General features: G+C 41.2%; 1 protein-coding gene across 1 annotated transcript in view; it reads right to left on the reverse strand.

The window, feature by feature from the left end:
- abca12 (ATP-binding cassette, sub-family A (ABC1), member 12) overlaps nt 1-23,108 on the reverse strand; it is an 87,016-nt gene that overhangs the window by 42,187 nt on the left and 21,721 nt on the right. Inside the window, exons 23-51 of the mRNA XM_080037758.1 lie at nt 22,557-22,847; nt 21,849-22,139; nt 21,085-21,197; nt 20,757-20,824; nt 20,290-20,426; nt 19,967-20,097; nt 19,419-19,561; nt 18,030-18,197; nt 17,596-17,813; nt 15,598-16,545; nt 15,375-15,481; nt 14,076-14,182; nt 13,068-13,267; nt 12,571-12,647; nt 12,001-12,131; nt 9,049-9,219; nt 8,116-8,280; nt 7,600-7,795; nt 6,919-7,058; nt 6,527-6,646; nt 6,284-6,374; nt 5,710-5,889; nt 4,465-4,786; nt 3,416-3,530; nt 2,804-3,133; nt 2,118-2,187; nt 1,880-2,014; nt 1,527-1,688; nt 1,091-1,274 (exon numbers count right to left, since the gene is read on the reverse strand). Of these exons, the coding sequence (XP_079893884.1) occupies nt 1,091-1,274; nt 1,527-1,688; nt 1,880-2,014; nt 2,118-2,187; nt 2,804-3,133; nt 3,416-3,530; nt 4,465-4,786; nt 5,710-5,889; nt 6,284-6,374; nt 6,527-6,646; nt 6,919-7,058; nt 7,600-7,795; nt 8,116-8,280; nt 9,049-9,219; nt 12,001-12,131; nt 12,571-12,647; nt 13,068-13,267; nt 14,076-14,182; nt 15,375-15,481; nt 15,598-16,545; nt 17,596-17,813; nt 18,030-18,197; nt 19,419-19,561; nt 19,967-20,097; nt 20,290-20,426; nt 20,757-20,824; nt 21,085-21,197; nt 21,849-22,139; nt 22,557-22,847 (5,511 nt within the window). The remainder of the gene's footprint in view (nt 1-1,090; nt 1,275-1,526; nt 1,689-1,879; nt 2,015-2,117; nt 2,188-2,803; nt 3,134-3,415; nt 3,531-4,464; nt 4,787-5,709; nt 5,890-6,283; nt 6,375-6,526; nt 6,647-6,918; nt 7,059-7,599; nt 7,796-8,115; nt 8,281-9,048; nt 9,220-12,000; nt 12,132-12,570; nt 12,648-13,067; nt 13,268-14,075; nt 14,183-15,374; nt 15,482-15,597; nt 16,546-17,595; nt 17,814-18,029; nt 18,198-19,418; nt 19,562-19,966; nt 20,098-20,289; nt 20,427-20,756; nt 20,825-21,084; nt 21,198-21,848; nt 22,140-22,556; nt 22,848-23,108) is intronic.

The following is a 23,108-nucleotide window of genomic DNA, read 5'->3' on the forward strand; positions in this document are numbered from 1 at the left end:
GGTCGCACACCCAGTCCGATTTTCGGTTCGCTCGTGCAGGCTCTATGGTCACATATCCGTATTGGTTGCAGATTTCAGTGTGGCGCTGCAACGCGATTTGAGAAGCCTATCCCTCCAGGTGAGGGAAGGGGAGCGGGAGCCTTGTTTGAGACAGTTATTTGTCGTCATAAATGACTGATAACGGGGCTGAACCATCAAAGAAAAAAAAGAGAATGCAATGAAGAAAAGCGAAAAGGGAGAGTGAGTGATAGGCGGGCGGGAGGACGTTGCCAAGCAACGTGTATACAATTTCACGAGAGCGAAACTAGACTGCTAAATGAATGAGCGGTTGGTACTAACACAAAGTTTGCTTTGCTTCACCATCATCAGATAACCATTATCTGAAATAGTCATTATTTACATCAACAACACAAACACATTACCTCATCGTGATCCATAGTCTACTAACTGCCGTCTCTCATTCATTCGCTTTCTGTGAGGACACAGCTCCGTGAGAGAGAGAGTAGTTAGGTGACGCTGCTGAATCAACTCATTGCAAGCAGGTGTGTGTACTGACTGGCATTAGTTGATGCAGTGTCAAAACCACTCTCATGGAGCCGAAAAGAGTCCTCACACTTTCAACACACGAACATGCACTATATTGCGCCCTTCTCAGTCCACGCTCACGCGCCTGGCACGAGCATTTGCGACAGCGGGCGTCGTAAAAATACTACCGCTTTTGTCCAAAGGGGACGCCAACGTGCCATCTTACTCGTAGTGCCTTTAATGTTGTTGAATATCATTCTGTTCTGTTCTATTCATTGTGCGTTGCTCCGGATAAGAGCCTCGGCAAAATGAGTCGCATTTAAAATGTAAATGTAAGTGCTCCAGTTGATAAAGACCCGTCAGGCTAATGTTTTTTTTTGTGCCAGATTTGGACAAAACAATCTCCCTGTCAGCAGTAGGGGCCCTTTGAGATAATTAAAGGGATGCACAAATCAAATTAAAAAGACACCCTATTCAGTAATTATTAGGTAAAAAATAAAATAAAAATGCATTTGTATTCATCATAGGACATGCTGACACAATGAAAACTGTGAAGACAGCATACATGGTGGTGGTCTTTCCGGCTCCATTGTGACCAAGCAGTGAGGTGACGTGGCCCTCGTAGAAGGAGATGTTAAGGTTTTGAATGGCCACTCGGTCGCCATACATCTTGCTGAGTCCGTGGATGGCAACACCCACTGGGAGCTGGGAGAAATCCTCACCAGCCTGAGAGGAAAGAGAACTCTGGCCTGAAAAGACACAAGGAGAGACAGATGCAACCAGTAAATCAAACTAACAGTGAACAGGAATTAAATGAAGAGTGAGGGAGAAAAATAAATAAAGTGAGGTGTCGGGGGTTAGATAGAAAGAAAAAAACAAGTCTGTGAAAGGGAAGACATAATCTTCTTGCTTCAAAAACACAACCTCAGAAGAGACAGCACTGCTTATTGTTATCTGACGCAGTATATAGTACATGAATGTCTTTTATTTTTGTCCTGTACCTTTTCCCTTGTCGTCGGCGAAGACAGGCTGGTTTTGCTGCATGATGTTGCTGAAGAGGAGTCCTCTGCCTGACTTACTGTTTGACTTCAAGCAACAGCAGAGGTCGGCCCAGAAGGAGGCTTTGAAGGGGAAGTACCATGGGGTAGGGATGCCGTACTTTCCTTAAGGGTAAAAAGAACCACAAGAATTCTAATTAATACATGAAACACCATCTGGAGACAAGTTTACCAAGCTATACTCATAAACTGGTGTATTGGGTTTAGAGTACACAGCAAATTCCCGGTAGGCCTAATGAAAAATAAATAAATAAATAAAAATAAAAAAAGAGATTCATATGATTTTTACAGTTTACCTGGGAAGACCTTGCGAATGTAAGCCCCTATGATGAAGTAGAGGAGGGAGTCGATGAGCATCAGCCAGCAGAGCCAACCGAATGAAGCCGAATCTCCAGCTATGGGCGAGAAGTACGAGTTGCTCCACTGAATGCCTAAAGAAGCCAGAATGGAGGAACGTTTTATTAGGCTTCCCCACTGACTAAAGCAGCTTATACGTCAAATATATCTTCAAGTCAGAGGGGAACATGCGCGTACCTTCTCCTTGGGCCTCGTAGCGAGAGACATATTGACTGGCGTAACTGAAACATGTTGGGGAAAACAAACCCTGTAGAAAATGACAGATAATTTAGACAAAAGATGCTAGTTTTTTAACATAATGCTGTTTTGTTATTGCCATCTGTACGTAGTATGAAGTGATACTTGTTTTGTTCAAGGCAAACCAAGCAGTGACATTGTGTTAGTTATATCACTGAAATTACTTCCAATTAATGATTTTTAAACACAAAGCACCAACAAAAATTCAGAAGATGGAGATGCATTACATAATGTATTTCAACTCAACAGGGCAGGGAAACTCTGCTTTGCAAACAGAAAAAAAAATTCAGTTTAGCATCCACTTTTATGTCAAAATTAAAAATATAAATAGAACCTCACAATGGAAAACTGGAGGCCATTTCTTTACATTGTCATGAAGCAAATGGCATTTTTGAAGGTTCACTAATATATTTTGTATTGTAATGTTTGAAAAATTGTTTTCTAAGATGGATAAAGTGAACAACATTTTAAATAAAATTACATTTTGTCTCCCTCGAACGTTCCTTATCTCTCCATTCAATTCTGTGTATCTACCAGAGCAAATTGCATTTTTTTTTATTACAAATATATCACCGTACTGCTATTATCATGTTAATATTTACAGAAGAGGTTTATAGGTGTCTTACTAGGGCACTCTTCAGTGAAAAGGAGAGATTGGACTCCAGGGCCATGACCACAATGAAGGGGAAGAAGAAGAGGATGTAGAGGAGGCAGCCGCTGAGCCCGGCAATGTAGGTCTGGTCAAAGAAAGAGCTGACCAGGTAGCTGAAGGCCAGGATGCTCAAGCCATAGTCGCACAGGTACAAGTAAAGCAGGAAACCGTCACTTTTGGGCAGAATGTTTCCATACTTCAGGACCAGCGTGAGGATGAAAATGGTCACTCCCAAATACGTGGCACACTCCAGGAACCAGGCAAAGAAGTGGCTGAGCGGGTTGACTCCCATCATTTTCATGTACTGTGGAGGGAGAGGAATTACATGGGAATTCATGGTCATGTCTATCAAAGATATACAGTTTCAGTTCTTGCTTGTGAATGTTTAAAGGAGAGGAGAAAAAACAGGAGGTTATCAGGGAGGGAAAGTCAATTTAACAATTGCGACTGTGTTTGCAACTCAGAGAAAAAATCCCACGGTCAACTGTTCAGAAATAATTGTGAGTTTGTCAGCGAATTCAAGTGTCAGTGTTCACTACAATAAAACAACAGCAGTGGTTTGATCATTTCTTTATATATATATTACCTCATGTAGCCGCAGCTCTCTCTCATAAACCAGTTTCTTCACAAAATCTGCCACAAACAGTATCCAGGCCAACATAAGCATGATTGGGAAGACAAAGGAAATGGCCTCCAGGTACCTGGGGATTAAAGATGTCAACTGTCAGTCAAATTTCTAATCCGAACGTCCAATCACTGTCAATGTCAACAGATGAAAAGGCTCATCATTCAATCACTGGCTTGACATAGAGACAGACGAGAGCAATATCATAGAAGGAGTTTGAGGATCATTGACAGCCACGCCATATCCTCTTCTTATTTTCGATTTTCAAAATTAATGCCTCTCTATTTTATATCATATCATATCTGGAACCTGATACATAGGGATTTAGTGCTTGCTGTTTTTCACAGGACATAGCTATATTTCAAAGCCATGGTGTCAGAAATTGTGTTGTTGAGTAATAAATCATGACGACGGAGAGGCGAGGATCATCATATCGTATAGATGGTCAAAAGGCAGCCAGCCAGAGACAGTGGCCTGCCAGTGTCTTTTTTTAAGATGAGATATCAGCACTGTCTTAAGATGCACTTGAGTGCAAGCACAAACATAGGCATTACACTCCAAGCATGATTTATTGGAAACAATGTAGTGTATCGGGGCACAAGTTAATGCCAAATTCATGTAGGGATTGGATATACAGTACAGAGATCAGCGGTGTTCTTTCTGAATGGTTCTTAAAAGCCTTCAGGGTAGTTTGAGTATGTGCGTGTATATGTGTATGGTTTACAAAACTGCAAATGCACAATAACAGTGAGTATTCATGCACATGGTTTTGGACCCAATTATAATGTGAAAGGCTCCTTGTGAATGACTACTAACTGTCATTCCCATTTGGAAATGAATATTGAGAGAGCATGCATTATTCCACATCACTGCCTTGTACGCCATCTCATGTTTATATGCATGCCTCCATACAGGGGAGCATGTTCAAACTATAAGTGTGTGTGTGTGTGCCTGTTTGTACATGAGAGAGAGAGAGAGAGTGCATGCCATGTGTACAGGAGGAGACTCACTCGTCCCGGTGGTGGCAGGGATAGGAGAAGGGCTGTATCTGGACGGCTGTCTGTGGGACTTTCTGTCCAGTCTGGGTCTCAATGATAGCTCGATCGATGCTCTCCTGCAGGTAGATGAAGCCCCGGTTGTAGCGCATATTTTGGGGGGCCCACATGTGGTTGGACTTCACAAAGTAAGGCTGCCGCACTCTGTCGGTACGCATGACGTTGTCCATGTGCATGCGGATTGTGTAGCTGACTTTGGGAGGCAGGGCGGAGGAGGAATCCCTGGCCTCGCGTTTCCTGGATGACTTCCCGTCTTTGGGAAGCTTGAAAATGACACCTTAAAAAAAGACAGAATGCACCATCTCACTGCATACTTAAAGGACACCATTCAAAAGAGGAGACTAACTACTACGTTCTTTGCCCTAGATAAAATATTGCAGTCAGACCTCCCGTAAGTGTGCTCAGTTCAACTCATGAACGAAGAAATACCCCTTTAAAAGGAAGCACTGTAGATTAAAACAATTAAACATGTAAATTAATATACAGTCCCCTCCATAAGTATCGGAACAGTGAGGCCAATTCCTTTATTTTTGCTGTGGACTGGAAACATTTGGGTTTGACACCAAAATATGAATATGAGACAATAGATCAACATTTAAGCTTTCATTTCCAGGTATTTACATCTGGATCTGATACACAACTGAGAAGATAGCATTTTTTGTAAAGGAACACCACATTTTTAGGTGAGCAAAAGTATTGAAACAGATAGACTTAAAGTAAATTAAAGTGAATAAGACTTAATATTTTGTTGCAAATCCTTCGCTTGCAATAACTGCATCAAACCTGTGACCCATTGACATAACAAAACTTTTGCATTCTTCTTTTGTGATGCTTTTCCAAGCCTTTACCGCAGCCTCATTCAGTTGCTGTTTGTTTTGGGGGTTACACCCTTCGGTCTCCTCTTTAGCAGGTAAAATGCATGCTCTATTGGGTTTAAGTCTGGAGATTGACTTGGTCAGTCTAAAACTTTCCATTTCTTGCCCCTGATGAACTCCTTTGTGTTTTGGGTACCTTTGAAGCTGTCAGCCTCTGTTACAGGCTAATCTCATGAAACTTCTTACTTTTTTCAGGCATATTAGAAAATCACGAAAATCGTTGCAGGTGGTGGATGCATGTTGCACTGTCCAGTGAAACAAGACAACCAAATGATTCTGCTCTTTCTACATACAGCTTGTCCATTACACCCAGTCATTTACTCACTTGCGTAGAGATCGCGGTTCTTGGCGAGGTCCTGAGCTGCAGCGTTGAGCTCGTCGTCAGAGTCGTAGCCATGGTAACGGTCAAACTTGACACAGGAGGAGATGTCTACCATCAGGGTGGACAAGGTGGTGATCTGTTTCACTATTTGTTTGTTCTTCTCCAGCATGACTGTCATGTTAGCTTTGGGTAAAAACAAAAAGGAAAGGAAATAAAGAATTTCAGATGCAAATGATGACATGTGTTGCGTCTGCTCAGTGCCATGACCTGTTGTGTTAATACTGTATGTTAACTAAACAAGGTAGAAACATGGTCTGACAATACAAGGTAATCTAATTAAATATCTCTATGTCAAAGTCAGAAACCTGTGGGAAGAATGACCGACATGCATAATCACATCAAGGAAAGACACACTACGAAATTCATGAGTGAGTGTAGGGCTTTCTATGAACCTGAGGAGAAAACCCATTTTCTGATTGTGTGGATATTTTACAGGCAAAAAAGTAAGGGAAGGAATATAACGGCAGGCCCCGGCATCTGCTGCTTACAAAAGCAAGACCTTCAAATGCTCACTCACAGAAGTTGCTGAGCGTCTCCTTCATTCTGTCGACATCTATGTCAGTCTGCATCTCAATGAAGTTCTTCACAAAGGAATTGCCGAGGGAATTCTGACAGGAGAGGGAAGAGACAAGGCACAGCATTAAGATTCAGCTGCGGAAAACTCTTGAAGACCATGCAAAGTTTATCTACAGACCTTCACACAGCAGCGAGCCAGCTAGAATAATCAGATAAAGCCGGAGATGGTTCAGAGTATTAATACCTGCAGCATTGGTAATGTCTGGCTGAGTAGTTCAGCAGACTGCATGATGTAGTCGGAGGATTCAATCCAGTCCTTGGAGTACTTCTGCACATCTGCAAACTGCTGCAAGGTGGCGTTGGCCTGGACAAAAGGATGAGAATAGGTGCAACAGCTGGCTGTCAGCACAATTTCATAACCTGCTGTGTTTTTACATGAGGCTGTATGAAAATGCGAAGGCAGCAGTACACTACAAACAAAGTCAAACTTGCTGAAAATAGAACCATGGTAGAAGACGGCAGTATACAAACAAATGCCACTCCTGGATTTTTCTGGTTTAGTTCAAGCCAGTCAGGGGAGCATGAATATATTGCCCAGAGGAAAAGTAGAAATATCATGTCTACTGTTCTGTATACCTTCTCCATTATGTCCCTGGTGACGGGAGTGTCAGGAGTGAAGATAATATGTCCCATCAGCATTGGTTTGAGGAAGGCCCAGGCGATGGCCCCTCCTGTGGTATTCACCATGTCCAGGTACATGTTCATGCAGAAGGGAGCTACACAAGGAGAGAGGGGAGAAACATGGCTCATTTACAGGGGTGAAATTAGTTTATTTTTTCCAAAGAACTAGTTTGATATATATTTCTTTTGTTTTGTTGTTAAAATATTTAGACATCTTGCAGATCGTGTCTGAGCTTGAAGGATGAGAAAGATTTTCCCAGCTTTCCTACAGTGTCTGCAGTACAAAGCCCCAAGCACCACTCGTTCTAGAGACTACTATATCATCTTTGAAAAGTGTCACATATATGTAGTTTCAACCATGGTTGATGGTGGCATGTATACAATTGCTAGTTTTAGATATGAATAGATTATGACTAGCCATAACCTTTAATCCTAATTCATTTATGAACTATGAATACATTTACTTGTTTTAATTGTGTATAATTTGTAGCTGCTTTTACTGCTCTGATACAACTTGTAACAATGCTAACTGTCAATGCTTTATTAGCAAAGACATATCAAAACCAACTGTATATGGGGCTCTGACAGTATCATTCAGTTTTCAAAAGCCTCAAATCAGTCCTCTTCTTGACATACTGGCATCTCGTGGAATCTTGAACCGCTCAATCATCTCCTCTCTCTTGCTGTTGCTGGGGAAGGAGGGATCAGAATCCGACACAATAGGGAGTTTTGAGATTGCGAAGAGAGCCAGGATGCCGTTATTGCAAAGTGCTCGAGAGAGGGTGACGAATGTAGATTGTCTAGAGATGCTGGACCTTTGCATTCTGGCCATCTGGGGGGGAAAAACAGAGATTGAACCTTGTAACTCTTTATGATTTTCATGCATTTAAAATACATATTTCTTTGTCACATGAATCAGGCTGTCGTGTCACACAAAATGAAGGCCGTCAAAATACATTTAACAGAGGCCTCGGATAAAACATTTAAATTCAAAATAAAAATCCTCTACTGCCTGCACCAGTGGTGTGTGTGCAGCAGAGTTGGTCAGGCATATTCTGTCTAGAGCTTGTTATTTTTGATAGGTGCAGGTTTATTGATCAAACCAAAATGAATACATTGTGGTAAAGTACTTCACAGTAGTAAATGACGCACCTGGCTGAATTCATGGTTGTCCACCAGGTTGAGCTCTTGGATGGTGGACATGAAGCCTTGCAGCTGACCAATGGCCGGAAGAACCATGTCCATAATTTTGGTCAAAACCTCAGCCATCTGAAGCATAACTCCAACCACGCTCTGCATTTCGTCAGATAAGACCATCTGAAAGAAAAAAATTATCATCATTATTTTCCTTACTCTGTCTCTGTGACTGCTTGTATTTTCTCTAGTCTTTGCATTCGAAAAAGTGCATTCGACATTTTCCATAGAACATATTTCCTTTGCACATGCTTTTTTTCATAGGTAAATAGGTTGTGTGTGATGTAAGACAGCAGCAGAGTGCTCTTTCAACCTGAAGTTCATGTGTGAATGACAGTGATTAACTAGCGGAGGCTGTGGGCTGTAGGGTGCTGCCCTGGAAACCTGCAAATGTGTAATGTTAAGAATGATCAACTGACAAATGCAGTCTGATTAGAAGTATGTTCGTCTGTAGGTGATGAAATTTTGAATAAAAAAAAAAATCCAATTACACCAATTACTGCATGTAGGTAACTAGATCTGTTCCACACCTACACATGGCCTAGAACTCTATTCAAATGTGGATTTTTCGAGTGGAGTTTTTGAAATGGACATGACAGTGTATGTTTACTTGGATCAAAGGGAAAAAAAGTTTTTATTTTATAACGTGTGAGGAATTATTTTCTACTGAACAAACATTTTCTTGTACAAAAGCATTTTTCTTGGACTTACATGTCCCTCAAACAAACTCAACAAAATCAATTGTGTTGTCTGCAAGTGCCCAAGAGAGAGTGTATTTGTCCATTCGGCGATTACAGAATGGTGGTATCTTTACAGAACGAAGAAAACAGGCATCCACTTTTGGATAAAAAATAGCATGGTATTTGTCTTTGGACCAAAATGTAGCCTTACCCTGAAGATGAGTGTCTCCATGTTGACATGGCGAGCCATCAGTATCAAGAAGCTGTACCACTGTTCAGCCGACATGGAGCAGAAGGTCTTTAAGATGACCACATCCGTCCCTTTCATGTTGCTGAAAGCTGTGGAGTTGCAGTGACGCAGGTTGACCAACCACGACAGAATCTGTTTCAAAAGCATTCGGAGAGTATGGAAACAGTTAACACTGGCAACAGGAGCAAAGAAGAAGGTACGTTATGCACAAAATGAAAGACAGGTATGAACATGATCGATGCTCTAATAGTGTTTTAGTGATTATATAAATAGTGATTTATAACCAGTTGGGTTTGATTTCCCAATCATTTGGGGAAAGCAACATGTATTCCATTGAGAGACAAGTGAGTCCTGCTTCTCTGAATAGGTCTGCACTCAAAAATAAATGGTGACGGTGGTGAACGTTTGGAACAGAATATCAGCAAAAAAACCAAAGAAGTGTCATCCAGACCTAACTGTTATTTTAAAGTGGCAGTCAAGGTAATGTGTTTGTTCCAATTCAAGGGGACATGTATGAGTCACATAGGTCAGTTACTGTACAACCACAACAATTGTTATCGTTTTACTCACTTAACCTGTCACCACCAGCTGACAAACTAAATAATTTTGCTTTTTCTGCAACATGATCTTATGTTTAACCAGCAAAGACTTTAGGAGGACAGCCTTTTAATCCATTAAGTCATGTCTGCTCTAGAGAAATGGTCCCTGTACAGTGGCCAGCCACTGAGTGATTTTGATTAGGCGTGCAATTCAGTATTCATTGTGCTGTAAAGACAACAGTTGCATTTTTTAGCCTGCCTGATACCGAATTGAATAAAACAAGCCGGCTTTACAAAATGAAAAATATGTGCTATTAGCTGAAGGTTACATGGTTATCCTCCTGTGATGAGAGCATTTAATGAAATGTGCCACATTTAGCACAAGCCTCGGGTAAAGCCCCTATCTCACTGGGCTGCGACTGTTTGCGACAAGTTGGAGACTGCATTCGCAAACGAGTCTCTAAACTGTCTCCAAACGTTCGCGGAGGTCTCAATTTCCTCGCATGAGTCGCAGAGCCGCGCAGTCTTGTCGCATGAATTTTGAACATGTTCAAAAAAAGTGTGCAACAAATCAGTCTCAAAATAGTCTCAGAGTCGTCGCAAGTGTGTCGCACGCGTCGCAAATCCTTCTCAATTTAGTCTCCGCGAGTCAGAAAGTGCGAGAAGTGTGAGACAACTTTGCGAGGGTTTGGCGACATATGAAACTAAATTGCGACTGATTTGAGACAAAAAGGAGACTGACATTCCGTTCGTGCGACACTCGCCAGACGTTCGTGAGACATAAATGCGACCTTCCGGCAAAGACATTCGCAAACGTGTCGTGAGGAACCAACTCAGTGAGACTGCAAGTGAAAATTGTCGCAAATTGGCACATTTTGTCGCAATTTTGTGTCTCCAACTGGTCGCAAACAGTCGCAGCCCAGTGAGATAGGGGCTTAAAGTATACAAACTACAAAGACCCAATGAAAAAACAATACAATGATGCAAGTCCAAATAGCATGCCAATTAATGAAAGGAAATATGGCACAGATCTGAGTGTGTAGAGGAACTTTTTAGAGAATGCGACAAGTCTGCTGATCCTGCAAAACAGACTAAGAGACCTGGACACCATGAGTTATGACAATATGGACCTTGTTCCACATTGTTAGCTGATGGATGTAGAAGCAGACTCTCTCAGTGTGTCTTCAGATGCAGCGAGGTAGCGATTAAATGCCTGCTTGTACATTATATACCAGGGCTATTCAATAGGTGGCCCGCGGGCCGGAAGGAATATTTACTGGCCCCCGCCTTGACTACCGACCGTGCTAGTACATTACTTGTGGTGCACAAGTAATGTACTAGCACATGCGATGTGTGCTTTTGCATGGTCATAACTGCGCGAAAGGCCGCGATCTGCAGTAAATAAATGTGTCTCCAAGCGTTTCTCTATCAGCTGCTCTGTGTATGCAGCTTTGCGGGCGCGATTGTACTGCAGTGTAAAGGCCTTTGCACACCGGGCGCGTTTTATTCGTGCGATTAATCCGTTAATTAACGAACGTATACAGAGTCAATACAAGCCTCCACACCAGCGCCGTCATTTCGCATCGCGAATTTGCGTTTTTTATTTTTTCGAACCGAGTTCGATTTTTCTAGGACGTCGCTTCTAAAGTGGGACGCGACAAAATTCACATTTCAAAACATTCGCTTTTACGTTGCGTTTATTCGCGTCGCGCCCGGTGTGCAAAGGCCTTAAGAGTGTGGTCCATTATTTGTATTTAGTGTGTCTGCATAATATTGCACCAGTAGAACTTTGCATGTTTGCACAAAATGTGTACCTTCACATAGCAAACAAAATTGCACAACTGTAAAGTCAGTGTCTAATAGTTTTTTTGTATTCAAATAAGCAGTTGTTTATTTCTGTACTGTGCTTTGGCATCTTTGAGCAAAATACAGCCAAAATTTTCGCCGCGGCGCACAGCTTTTGCACTCTTAGTAAATCTAGGCCTACCTGTATTTTGATAAGCTGTTGCACTTAGAGTACATTTATTTCTATGTATTTTGATAAACTGTTGAAGAGTTAACCTATTGTGTTTTCCTGAACTGATAAGATTGTTAAACACTTAAACAACAGGCAGCCTATGTTAATCAAATAGGGATTTTTTTTTGATAAGCTGGTGAACTCTATTTGATAAAATAAAGACAATATATGCACTCCTATGTTGTTGTAGTGTTTTACAGTATATGTAGCTATTGATGTGATGCTCATCAATTTTAGGCATTTTTTTCTGGCCCCTCATTTTGGATCATTTCCACCAACCGGCCCCCATTCAAAACTAATTGAATAGCCCTGTTATATACTGTATATGGATAGATACTGAGGAGGTCCCTGGCTCACCAGTAAATTGTTGTTTGGTAGAGTGGTGTTCAACAGGCGGTGGACAGCAGCCGGATCAAAATCTATGTGTTGCTGAACATCCACAACAAAGGCTTCCTTATCCCTCAGGATCTCACCGACCGTTATCGCTCCTGGGGAATAAAGTGATACAGGTGATGAAAAGTCAATTATGATTGATAATGTTTTTTGTAAGCTTTCACTTCAATATGGGAAACTAAACTATACAAAAAAAGTCAATAGAATCTCCAAACAATTGTCGCGTGATTTAATTACATTTTTTAATTAGGTGCAAATTCATTCTTAATGTAATACTGTATTCTCATTGCATTGCATGTCATTTTAGATATAAACTCTTTCCTTTGGCTCCATCCTTTTCACTTTGTAATTAGCCAGAGGAGTAAGTGGACGCAAAACATCAAAAGCAGCCGTGAAAAATACAACCTGTATAGCTGAAGAAGCAGAGGGGAATATCTGCCAAGTTTACTATAAAACAAGTCAGTGGTGGTGCAGAGATGTGTGATATCATATTGTGAAATAAATGAACTGTTGTTATATGGAAAAGGGTCTCACCTGGGGAGGTCATGTTAATGTTGAGTGAGCTCAGGCTGCTGGTGTTAAAGCCCAAACCTTGACCCAACACAGTGGTCCTGTGATCAACATAAACACAAACAGAGAAATCCACCTCAATTAGAAAAATAGAAAAAGTACTTCTCTAGAGGAAACTTTGGCTTTATTTCAATAAAATAACATGCTGCCGGGCATCCTGCAGGCTAAATGGGCCTGAGGTGAAAATTAATTTTGAATTGATACAAGGTAACCTTGCCTGTTTGCCTTCAAATAACTGCAAAAGGGTATCTGTCTGATTTTGCAGAATTCAGTGCACTTAAATCCTGTGTGAGAGTTGTACTGGAAAGTGCCCTCACCCATGTGTGATACTATTTTAGCTAATTAAAGAAGGGATAAAAGAGGCAAATATCTACACGGTGTTGAGGGCAGCTTTCTCTGTACAAAGTGCTGCTCACTGCTGTGGAACCCCCAGGAAGAAAGATATATAGGCAATGCTGTACCAGTCCGACTTGACATCGTAGGTGCTGGGGTCTCCGATGACGGTCTGGAAGAGGACATCAGTCAGAGAGGTGGTGTTCATCAACAGACCCTCGATTATGATCTGCAGGCTGGGTAAGATGGTGGTACACAGCTGACCAGGCTCAATAGAGAGGGTCCACATCAGCAGACGCACAGTCTCCGTGTCCTCCAAGGTGCACACCTACAAGGAAAATCAGTCAAGTGAGCACAGTGCAGGGTTTCTGAACCATATGTCAGGATCAAAACATTATGCAAGTGAAGATTGGTTGGTTAGTCAGTGGCAGTTACTGTGGCGTGAAACTATTAATTTCAGGTATTTGGGGTACGGTTAGAGCCTGCAAGAGCACTGTCTCACTGCGCATCAAAATAACTTGAACCCACTTAAATTATTTGATTAACCTTGGGTCTTTTCTGAAAGGTATCACTGTTAAATGATTTTGTCGCTCAGGGTTTCCCCGTCACGTCTGAGAAAAGTGGAACACTTATTATTTATGATTCACAGCTTTATTGGCACGGGCGACAAATACAATCTTTTTAGCATTTAATAGAAAAAACATATTACCATCTCGCTCAACCTACAAATTATTTTTGTCTCGCAGCCAAAGTCTAATCATCGGTGTAGCTGTTTCTTTAGTTGTCTATTCATGCCATTGCGGCTGTTATATTTTGCTCCGATTTGCTTGCCAATTAACTATAAGCATTGTGTCAACCACTCTCAGACAACACAGTCATAGTCATAACACTGCAGGGACACTTTGATCATATGCACAAGTAGTGCATGGGTGTTTAAGCCCTGACAACAGCAGTGTCATATTGTATGAGCTCAATATGCAATATTAAATAATTTCAATAAGCACTAGTAAATACTTCTAATTATAATTTTGCCAAATAAAACCACGTAAAGGATTATAGACAGGGTTTTCAGACATTCTGAAGAAGTGCCTTCTTTCTATTTTGATGAATGATAAATGGGTGAAAGTGGCAGAGACCTGGGATCTCAAGTGGCCGAGTCCCTCTGTGAATTGGTGGTCTGTTAGGTTGAACTGGAGGACACGCTCGGCTGTTTGGATGGTCTCTTGTATGAGGATCAGGATCTCTGTGAAGGGAGGGAAGGGGTGGAGGAGAGTGAGAAAACATATGAGGGTAAGAAAGAGGTTATACGAGTTAGACAGGAAGATGGGATGGAAAAGAGGGCAAAGGGGTCTTCAATGTGGCAGAATAACAAGACATCCCACAAGGCTTCATTACCAATCGCACCATTACGGGGGCAGCGTTGTCAGGCAGCGAGCAGCAAATGATGTGCTTAAAGTGAAGCCCTGTGCGGGACTGATGGGGCCAGAAGGGCCAGCAGTACTAGATGCTGTTGTGCATTAAAACACATCTGACAAGCCCTAAGACAGGCACTACCTCAGGCAGCAAGAAGTTATGACAGAATATTTAAATAGGACAAAATTAGACAATGGTTATGTTCAATCTCAGTGTGCTCAACACCTGGAGGCCTTTGCAATTAAAACAGTTAACTCTGAGTAACTGTGTGTGAAGAATATGAGTGGGGTTTCAGAGAAAGAAGTGAAGCTGCTGCTGCTTACAAAGTGATTCTATGCACTAAAAACATTATCACACAAGCACAGGCACCAATTAAAAGGAGGTCATGGATGTCCACTTGTGTGAGTGCGAGGGGAGACGGTTAGCGAGGGCGGACAGGATAAGTGATTGAATTCTGCCTTGCTAATGAGATTTAAAAAGGTGCTGAGTGGCTTTCCGCTGGAGAAGGGCCATATGGCCTTGGGCTCTTTGGGAGCTCAAGCTAAGCTGAAGTGAAGTCTTATTCCTCATATCTCCCGAATGAATAATGCCGCACTATAATCATGTATACAGCAACAACAGCGTGAACAAAACGTTTTACGGTCCTCCCGTTGACCCGCAATAGCTATGAAGGTCAGAGAAAATGGTGGCACTCTTCCATGCTGTGTCATGGTTAATGACACAGGCTGGCAGACTGTGCTTACACATACATACTGGCACAGCAGGTATGTAAACACCAGCTGCAGCGTCAGTGTGTAGCAAATTAAGACTAAGCACGAGTGGGAGGGAATTCGCTGAGGAGTCAGAAGGTTAAATTAATTTGGAGAAACTGAAACGTTAAAGCATCCTTTATTTGGGGACTCTTCATTTAACTAATGAGTGCTCATTTCTAATTATAAAGCAGCCCTTGGTCAAAGAACCCTCTAAGTGTCCTGACTGAGTTAGAGAGAGAGAGAGGCAGTAGATCTGAACTGTAAAATTACCTTCCGATTCATTGGCAAGCACTCTGGAGATATTCTTTAGCAATTCCGAGAATGGAAATCCTTCGGGAATCATGTAAGCAGCCTTCATCAGGACATCCGCCGAGGACCTAGGGAAGAGAAAACACAGGTGTTTATGAAACAGGAGCCAACAGTGCAACATAATGGAGTAGAACAAAAGTGATATAAAACATGTAGTTATTAAGCCAGTGGAAATAAGACTTACATTTGCAACGCGCCAGGGACAGTGAGCAAAGAGAGAATCCCTAGGGCAGAATCTACGGTCTCTTCCCGAGAGGAGTTCAAACCCCATGGCATGCCGTTCGTAGCTCCTTTCACCACAGCATTCAGATCAGGATTGCCAAAGAACACATGGGCTGTCTCCATAATGTCCTCTGTGCCTACAGGGACCGCAATGGCTTTGAACATGGTGGAGTAGTCGATGTAGAACAGGTCTATGAAGTCATCCATGGGGTCCCTCGTCCGCATCAGTGGGGCCTGGCGTCTGAAACGGCCCCTCTTTGTATGGTTTCCGCCTGTCATTTCCTGCTCTAACATACTCAGATGGTGCTCTAAGGGGGCCAGAAGATCGCTGTTGCTCATCAGCTGCCTAAGCATCGCAAAGAGGTTCCCAATGACGTCTTCAAACTGCTCCATGCTAATTGGCAAGTCCCCACTCATCTGGGTCAGAAGAGACAAGAGCGGCCTGAGGATGTCCAGGATTTTGGGCACAGCCTGAGTAAGCAGATCAAGTCCAGACGCTTGAGTCGAGGTCAACCACGCAAGCATCTCGACCACCTTCTGCACTATCAAGCGTGTCTCGTTGGAAGCCAAAAATTGCTCCAAGAATTGGTTAACCATAGGCACATCCCCAAATATATTCATGTCGATGACCAGTTTTACGGCTTCCCTTATCGCGTCCGCAAGAGATTCTTCGTTGAAACCAGCGAAGTTTCCCCCTATAATGGAGAAGAGGTCATCTGAGGAGATGTTTGCAGAGCTTAGGAAGATCATTGCTGCTTCTACAAAGAGGTGCTGGGCTGAGCCGTTGCCTTGTAAAACTTGGTAGTTGACCAGGATGTGACTCAGCGCTTTATCTGCCGCGTCAGTGTAAGGCCGAAGGTTTGGGTCGATGGTAAGCAGCTGATCCAAAAGCATTTTGATGGAAGACAAACTGCAGAAAAAGGAGAAATGTTATGAATGCCAAGATAAGTTCATTCAATATAAAAGTCTCATGTAAAAAAAAATCCATGTGAATTTAAATACTTTTATATGATTATAAGACCTAAAGCACTTCTATGGACATTGGACTGAGGACTTCTTTAATGCAACTCAGACCATGTATTCGGTTCATTTGCGCAACTCAATGATTGCATAAAATTCTGATTTCTTCTTGACCAGTGGTAACATTTCTTCATCAACTTGCTTTGTGATTATTCATATAGATTCCTCATTTCATCCCTGATAATAGACTGTGTAGTGTCTTTCCACTGTGATCAATGATCTATAACTCATGTACCTGATTGATTCCCGACGATATGCAGAATGTGATCCTTATCAACATTCCCGGCTCATTAATGCAGCTGGCATATAAAGGGATATCAATTTTTAGAGGATGTCTCAGCTAACTGAATCACAGTTAAGTAGCTATCTTTACAGCCCTGCCTGTTTTCATGCAGACTCACATTAAATTAATCAAGTTGAATGCAAAATATGATCCCTCCAATTCATTTTGGAATTATGTGCGAATCCAATTGGTCTGACTGGTACATTGCAAATAATGTTGTAACAACAAATAACAGGAGCTGTGAGTTCATGAGTGTCTATGGCCTTTGTGTGGGGATGCACCATAGAAACATAACACTTAAAATTCAGTCTCATAAATGCTGTTAAATATAATCAGACTGTGTTGTTCAGTGGGATTTCTTTTGCGTCTGCCCTTCTTTTTGACTAGATTGAGTTGCACTGTCCTCGTATCCCATGGCTTTAGTATGGTCTGGTATTTCTCATCTACCAATGGTGCAACACATTTTTTACATTCAGGTTTCCACAGTCTTAAAAGGCTATATATGAGGTGATGTCTCATTATTAAAAATTATATGAATCATGGACGCCAGATTTATAAGTGTTTTGTGATGAATTTTCCTCTGCAAGAAAGGTAAACCATAGATACACTGAAGGGCACAACATTTTATATGACTTGGCTGTAGTAGTAAATAATTACCTGTTTTGCAACTGCATGTCCTGGAGCTGCTTTTGCCAGTTAAGCTGTGCCTCTGGGCTCAGAGGTTGGCCTGCCAGCATAGAGAACTGTGCAAAGAAAGCCAGGACGAACTGCTCTTGCACAAGCGAGCTGTTAATGTTGACGTGGTAGAGAGACTGCACAGTCGTGACAATCCTGGCAACTGTGGCATTCACAGTCATTGGTCCCACATCCATGTGCTGCACAGACAACAAACAGCACAAATGAAGAGTTAGCGTTGTGGCAGCTTTCTCTGTGTGTCAACACTGCCACCAGGTGGTGATTTTCTTTTTCGTTTTGGGAAAACATTTCAATATTTTAGTCTGAGGAAACAAATTCAGAAAGTAATACTGTATCCTTTCTTCAAAAACTAATATTTTGACATTTCCTATTAAAGTTGTCATGAACCTACTCACACTCATATTGAGATTGTCGTAGACTGTCTGGGATTGACTGTAGGCCTCAAAAATAGGCTGCAGGTTGATGTTGCACCACATAGCCATGGCAGCATGGCTTATCCCCGCTGACTCTCTTACTGGATCCCATACTACAAGAGCATCACTGCACTCCAATGTTCCATTAGCCTAGAGAGAAAAATGGTGACAAAAAGACAAAGATATTATCAGGTTTCACATGCATTGTTCAGGGAGAACTAGTTCAGTTGGTAGACAAAAGGCAGGGGCATCAGGGAAATAACAATCTCTCTGTTCATGTGGTGTACATAGAAGCTAGTAAAAGGGCAGAAGTCTCACACAGGTATCATTGCTTCTCACAGATTGCCATGCCATTTACACACCCGAGCATACGCTAAATACACACAAACTGTAGGAGCACACATACAATGGGCCAGATATAGTTTCAGAAACAGGTTATACTAATGTTTCTTTGAATACTAAGGACGAAAAAAAATAACAAAAACTGTTACACTATGCAGAAAGTACAGTTGTGTCCCCGTATGGATAAAGGTCCATCTGATACTGGATTTGTTTTACAGTCACACACACAACAATAGAAACATTTGATGTGTGGCCAGATAAAGAAAATTTGGTTTAAGAAGTGCATTGCAGTGTCTATAAATGTAAGAGTAAATTTGAACTGAATTTTGGCAAATATGCCTTTTATGACTTATGGCTTAAAGATCGATGTATGTGCAGTTAACAAGCTACCATCAGCAGCTTGTTAGCTTAGGGAAACACTTTGATTTTACAGGGTGTAATTTCCTGTTTTCACTCTACAGTTTTTGAAAAAAAATAAAGATGTTAATTTAGGAACATTACAAGTTCTGATAAGCTTTCTATCATATTGCAGATCAAATAACCTTATATCAGGTTCACCAAATCTATACTTTTTACCACTGACTGACTTATATGTTACTTTTCACCACTGACTGACTTATATGTTTACCTTTAGATAAGGCAGAGATAATACAAACAAGAAATCTCAGCTAGACAGCTGCATTCAAATGTCGTCAATGGAGGAGTTAACTGGTAATACCCACGTGATATTTTTTTTACTTGTAAGTCGATGTTGTAAGTCAAACAGCATTTTTGATGGGTAGATAAGGATGTCAATGCCCACGCAGGCAGGTGGAACAGACAGTTACCAAACCTTAATGTTGTAGCTCACGTCTAAAGCTCATTGTCTCTCTCTCACGCATACACACAAAACACACACACACACAGACACACACGTGCAAACATGTCCAGAGAACAGAAATACCAGCAACTCACTGACTGTGATATGATTATATCACTGTGCTAAGGTGTGTGCAAATTCCAGCCCAGGGAAAACAATAGAAGTCTAACCTGATGAACCGCCTGCACCGTCTGTTCAATCGCATCCTGCATTCTTTCCGAGAACTCAGACAGGTTAAAACGACTTGTGTTCACAGACTGTGCTATTTCGATCATCATGGTCGCCACAGGCCCCTGAAGGCTTAGTATCAGCTCTGGTAGAAAGGGTGAAACAGAAGATTTGAACAATATGAATGAGTATACGTTTTGAAATAAAGATATTGATATTTGATATTGGGTATTGATAAGAAAACTGGTTATATTTGTAGAATGGTAAAACAAAAAAGACACTGTAGTTTTGAATGGCTATTTTTAAAAGGTGTGTCAGGGTGTGTAACGTGTGCTCTGAAAGACATTACTAAACCAAGTCTAAAAAGGTGACATCAGTGTTTCATATTTTACATGAACTGAACATAGGAAACAATTCTTTCTTGACAGTGAGTCTTGTTTCTTCTTGCTGTGTAACAGTGATGATTCTGGATGACTTAACAGTCTATCTTTGTCTTGGCTTTACAAATGTAAGACAAGTGTCTTTGCTGTTCAGATGTATTATTTCTCACCATTCCTTGCTTGTGTTTCTTTCACCGTGCTTCCCATGATCTTTTCAAACTGTAGGATAACAGAGGGAATGCTGTCCCATAGCTCAGTTCCATTGAGGATCAAAAGCACGGCTTCAAGCATCTTTCCAAGGCTGTGTAAAAAAACAACAACATGTCATTTGGTTTAGGGCAGTTGGAAGCAACTGAACAACAGTCTATCCTGAAAACAAAAACATAAACGTTACTATAATCTCTCACAGACAAGTTAAGCAATCCAATATTGAGGTGTTGTCTAACCAGTGCCAAGTAGGTTTGTTTTCAGTTCAAGTGGTAATTAAACTTACTTGTCCCATGTGTCTTGGTTTGCCTTCCCAGTCATCACCTGCTCCAGCACGGGAGCCAGATGAGCAAATGCCCCCAGAGGTGGAGCAGTCGAGCCTCCCATGATGCGTGCCCAAAGCATGCTCACAAGTTTGCCAATCTGATAAACATAAAAAAGGGAAGAATTAGTGGTGGGTGAAACATATTTCACCCACCAATTATATGTGATTAAATGTAAAACCTCAGTTACAAGGGTTTTGTAACACATGCTCTTTCATACGGGAATGATTATAAGAACATTAATACATTATAAGATCATGTTTTTTTGTTCCGTCTGTCTGATTATGATGATGAATGATACTGCATTTCAATGCCCTCTCAGAGACATGACAGTTTGCAACTGGGCACTGACCAAACTAAACCTATTTAAAAAGGAGGAAAAAATATGAACACAAACCTCTCATACACCTGCCAGTGTTTTAAGCCTTACCTTGCCAATAATTTGGGGCACATCTTCAACTGATGCATTCTCAAAGCTTGCCCAGAGACTCATGTTGCCTGAAATCACAATACATTTTTGTATTAAAAGGTGCACCTCAATTTCCATGTCAAACAATGCTCACATACTCTCCCGTGTGAAACCCGGAGTGAAGCAGCTAATTTATTTTTACAACAGACACATTGTGCTACTTTGATCTACAGCTCTCATGCTGTCTGGCATTTCCAATTAAACAATAAAGTGCACAATGAGACCTTCAGTCGATCAGAGTTCATCAGGATTCAACATGTTGTTCCCCTACAGTCACACAGAGACTTGCCTTGGCCAGCCTCCAAGATGAAGAGAGTGATGTCAATGAGGGTCGACACGTAAGCCTGCGCTGTGCTGTTCGGTGGCAGGAGGCTCTGGACCGTCTTCATCTCATTCAAAATTCTTTAGAAAACAAAGTACAAAAATAACTGGAATCTGAACATGTGTTGTCAAAAGGTCGTCATGTCTTATTCTAATGTATCAAAGAATTGCAGGAGCCCATATTTCTGTTTGGTTTGAATGATCCATTTAGATCAGTGGTTGCTTACTGTGATCACTGGAAAGGCACTAGCCTCGCCTGCTGTTATCTATTAAAAAAAAAAAATAATTCTGACATGCAAGATGAATGCAATTAATATCCATCAACTACTTGGTGGTACAGTACAACTAAATGCCACTTGAATTACTAAGGACACCAATTTGACCTATCTTCTGATTTAAAACCAATTATTTTACTACACACTTATAGATTTATAAATTGGAGCACAGTTTCAATGAATCTGTACTTTTCAATAACTGTTAAAGGCTACTAAAATGATCACACTGCATATCATTTAGAAGTTAGCTGGAGGTCTATGCTTGCTGACTTCACAGCGATGGTAACAACATCTATAATGCTTTTGACTGATTAATATTATACATATAATATTGTTACACAGTTATTTTCAATCGACATTAGTTATTGAGTGCAAATTCCAAGTCCTTTTCAACAGCATAGCACTGAACCATGGCAATGTTGGCTTATGGAAGAATTAGGGATATAGCAGTACTCACATCTGATTCCAGTTGTCGGGTCCATCAACAGTGGAGATGCTCTCAACATATGTGGTAGCGACTTTGAGAATGGGAAGCAGGTATTGGGCGAACATTTCTGGGACTGTCTGTTGGATGAGACCCTCAGCCTTCTTCAGGATGAGGAGGGAGATGTCACGTGACGAGGCAAAACTCATGTTGGACTGGAGAACGACCTGAAGTAATTCTTGCAGAGATTCCAGGACGTAGCGCGCTTCTGCTGTGCCGTTTGGCGGTAGGAGGCTCTGGATTGTCTTAATCTCATTCAAAATGCTGAAGAGACAAAGCACAACAATATGTGACATTTAAACTTGTCTAATCAGAACGTCATCATGTCTTATTACAATGTATCCAATCATTTTGGTTTGGTTTAAATTATTCCTCTGGATCGGCACCATTTCAATTAATGTATCCTTTCAATATATTAAAGCATCTTTAATGATACTAAAATATTCACAATGCATATCATTCAGAAGGTATCTGATTGGTTTGATGTGACTTTACAGTGATGGTAACATATTCTAAATCATATTGACTGATTAATACTATGCAGGCATATGTTTGTTTCTCTGCAATTTTATATCTACATTAATTGATGATTATTTGAATCAAGCCTTTTTCAACTGCTTTATACAACATCTGGGCAATGTAGCTTTATGGAAGTATTAGGAAAGTAGCAGCATCACTCACATCTGATTCCAGTTGTCCGGTCCATCAACAGTGGAGATGCTCTCAACATAAGTGGTTGCGACTTTGAGAATGGGAAGCAGGTATTGAGCGAACATTTCTGGGACTGTCTGTTGGATGAGACCCTCAGCCCTCTTCAGGATGAGGAGGGAGATGTCACGTGACGAGGCAAAACTCATGTTGGATTGAATAACGACCTGAAGTAATTCTTGCAGAGATGCCAGGACGTAGCGCGCTTCTGCTGTGCCGTTTGGCGGCAGGAGGCTCTGGATTGTCTTCATCTCATTCAAAATGCTGAAGAGACAAAGCACAACAATATGTGATATTTAAACTTGTCTAATCAGAACGTCATCATGTCTTATTACAATGTATCAAATAATTTCGGTTTGGTTTAAATTATTCATCTGGATCAGCACCATATCAATTAATGTATCCTTTCAATCTTTGGAAGTCTCTTTAATGCTACTTAAATATACACACTGCATATCATTTAGATGGTTCGGTTCAATTTGCCGTTACTGTGATGGTAACATATTTTCAATCATTATGACAGAT

The sequence above is a fragment of the Ammodytes marinus genome (genome assembly GCF_949987685.1).
Source record: "Ammodytes marinus genome assembly, chromosome: 12".
Taxonomy (NCBI): domain Eukaryota; kingdom Metazoa; phylum Chordata; class Actinopteri; order Uranoscopiformes; family Ammodytidae; genus Ammodytes; species Ammodytes marinus.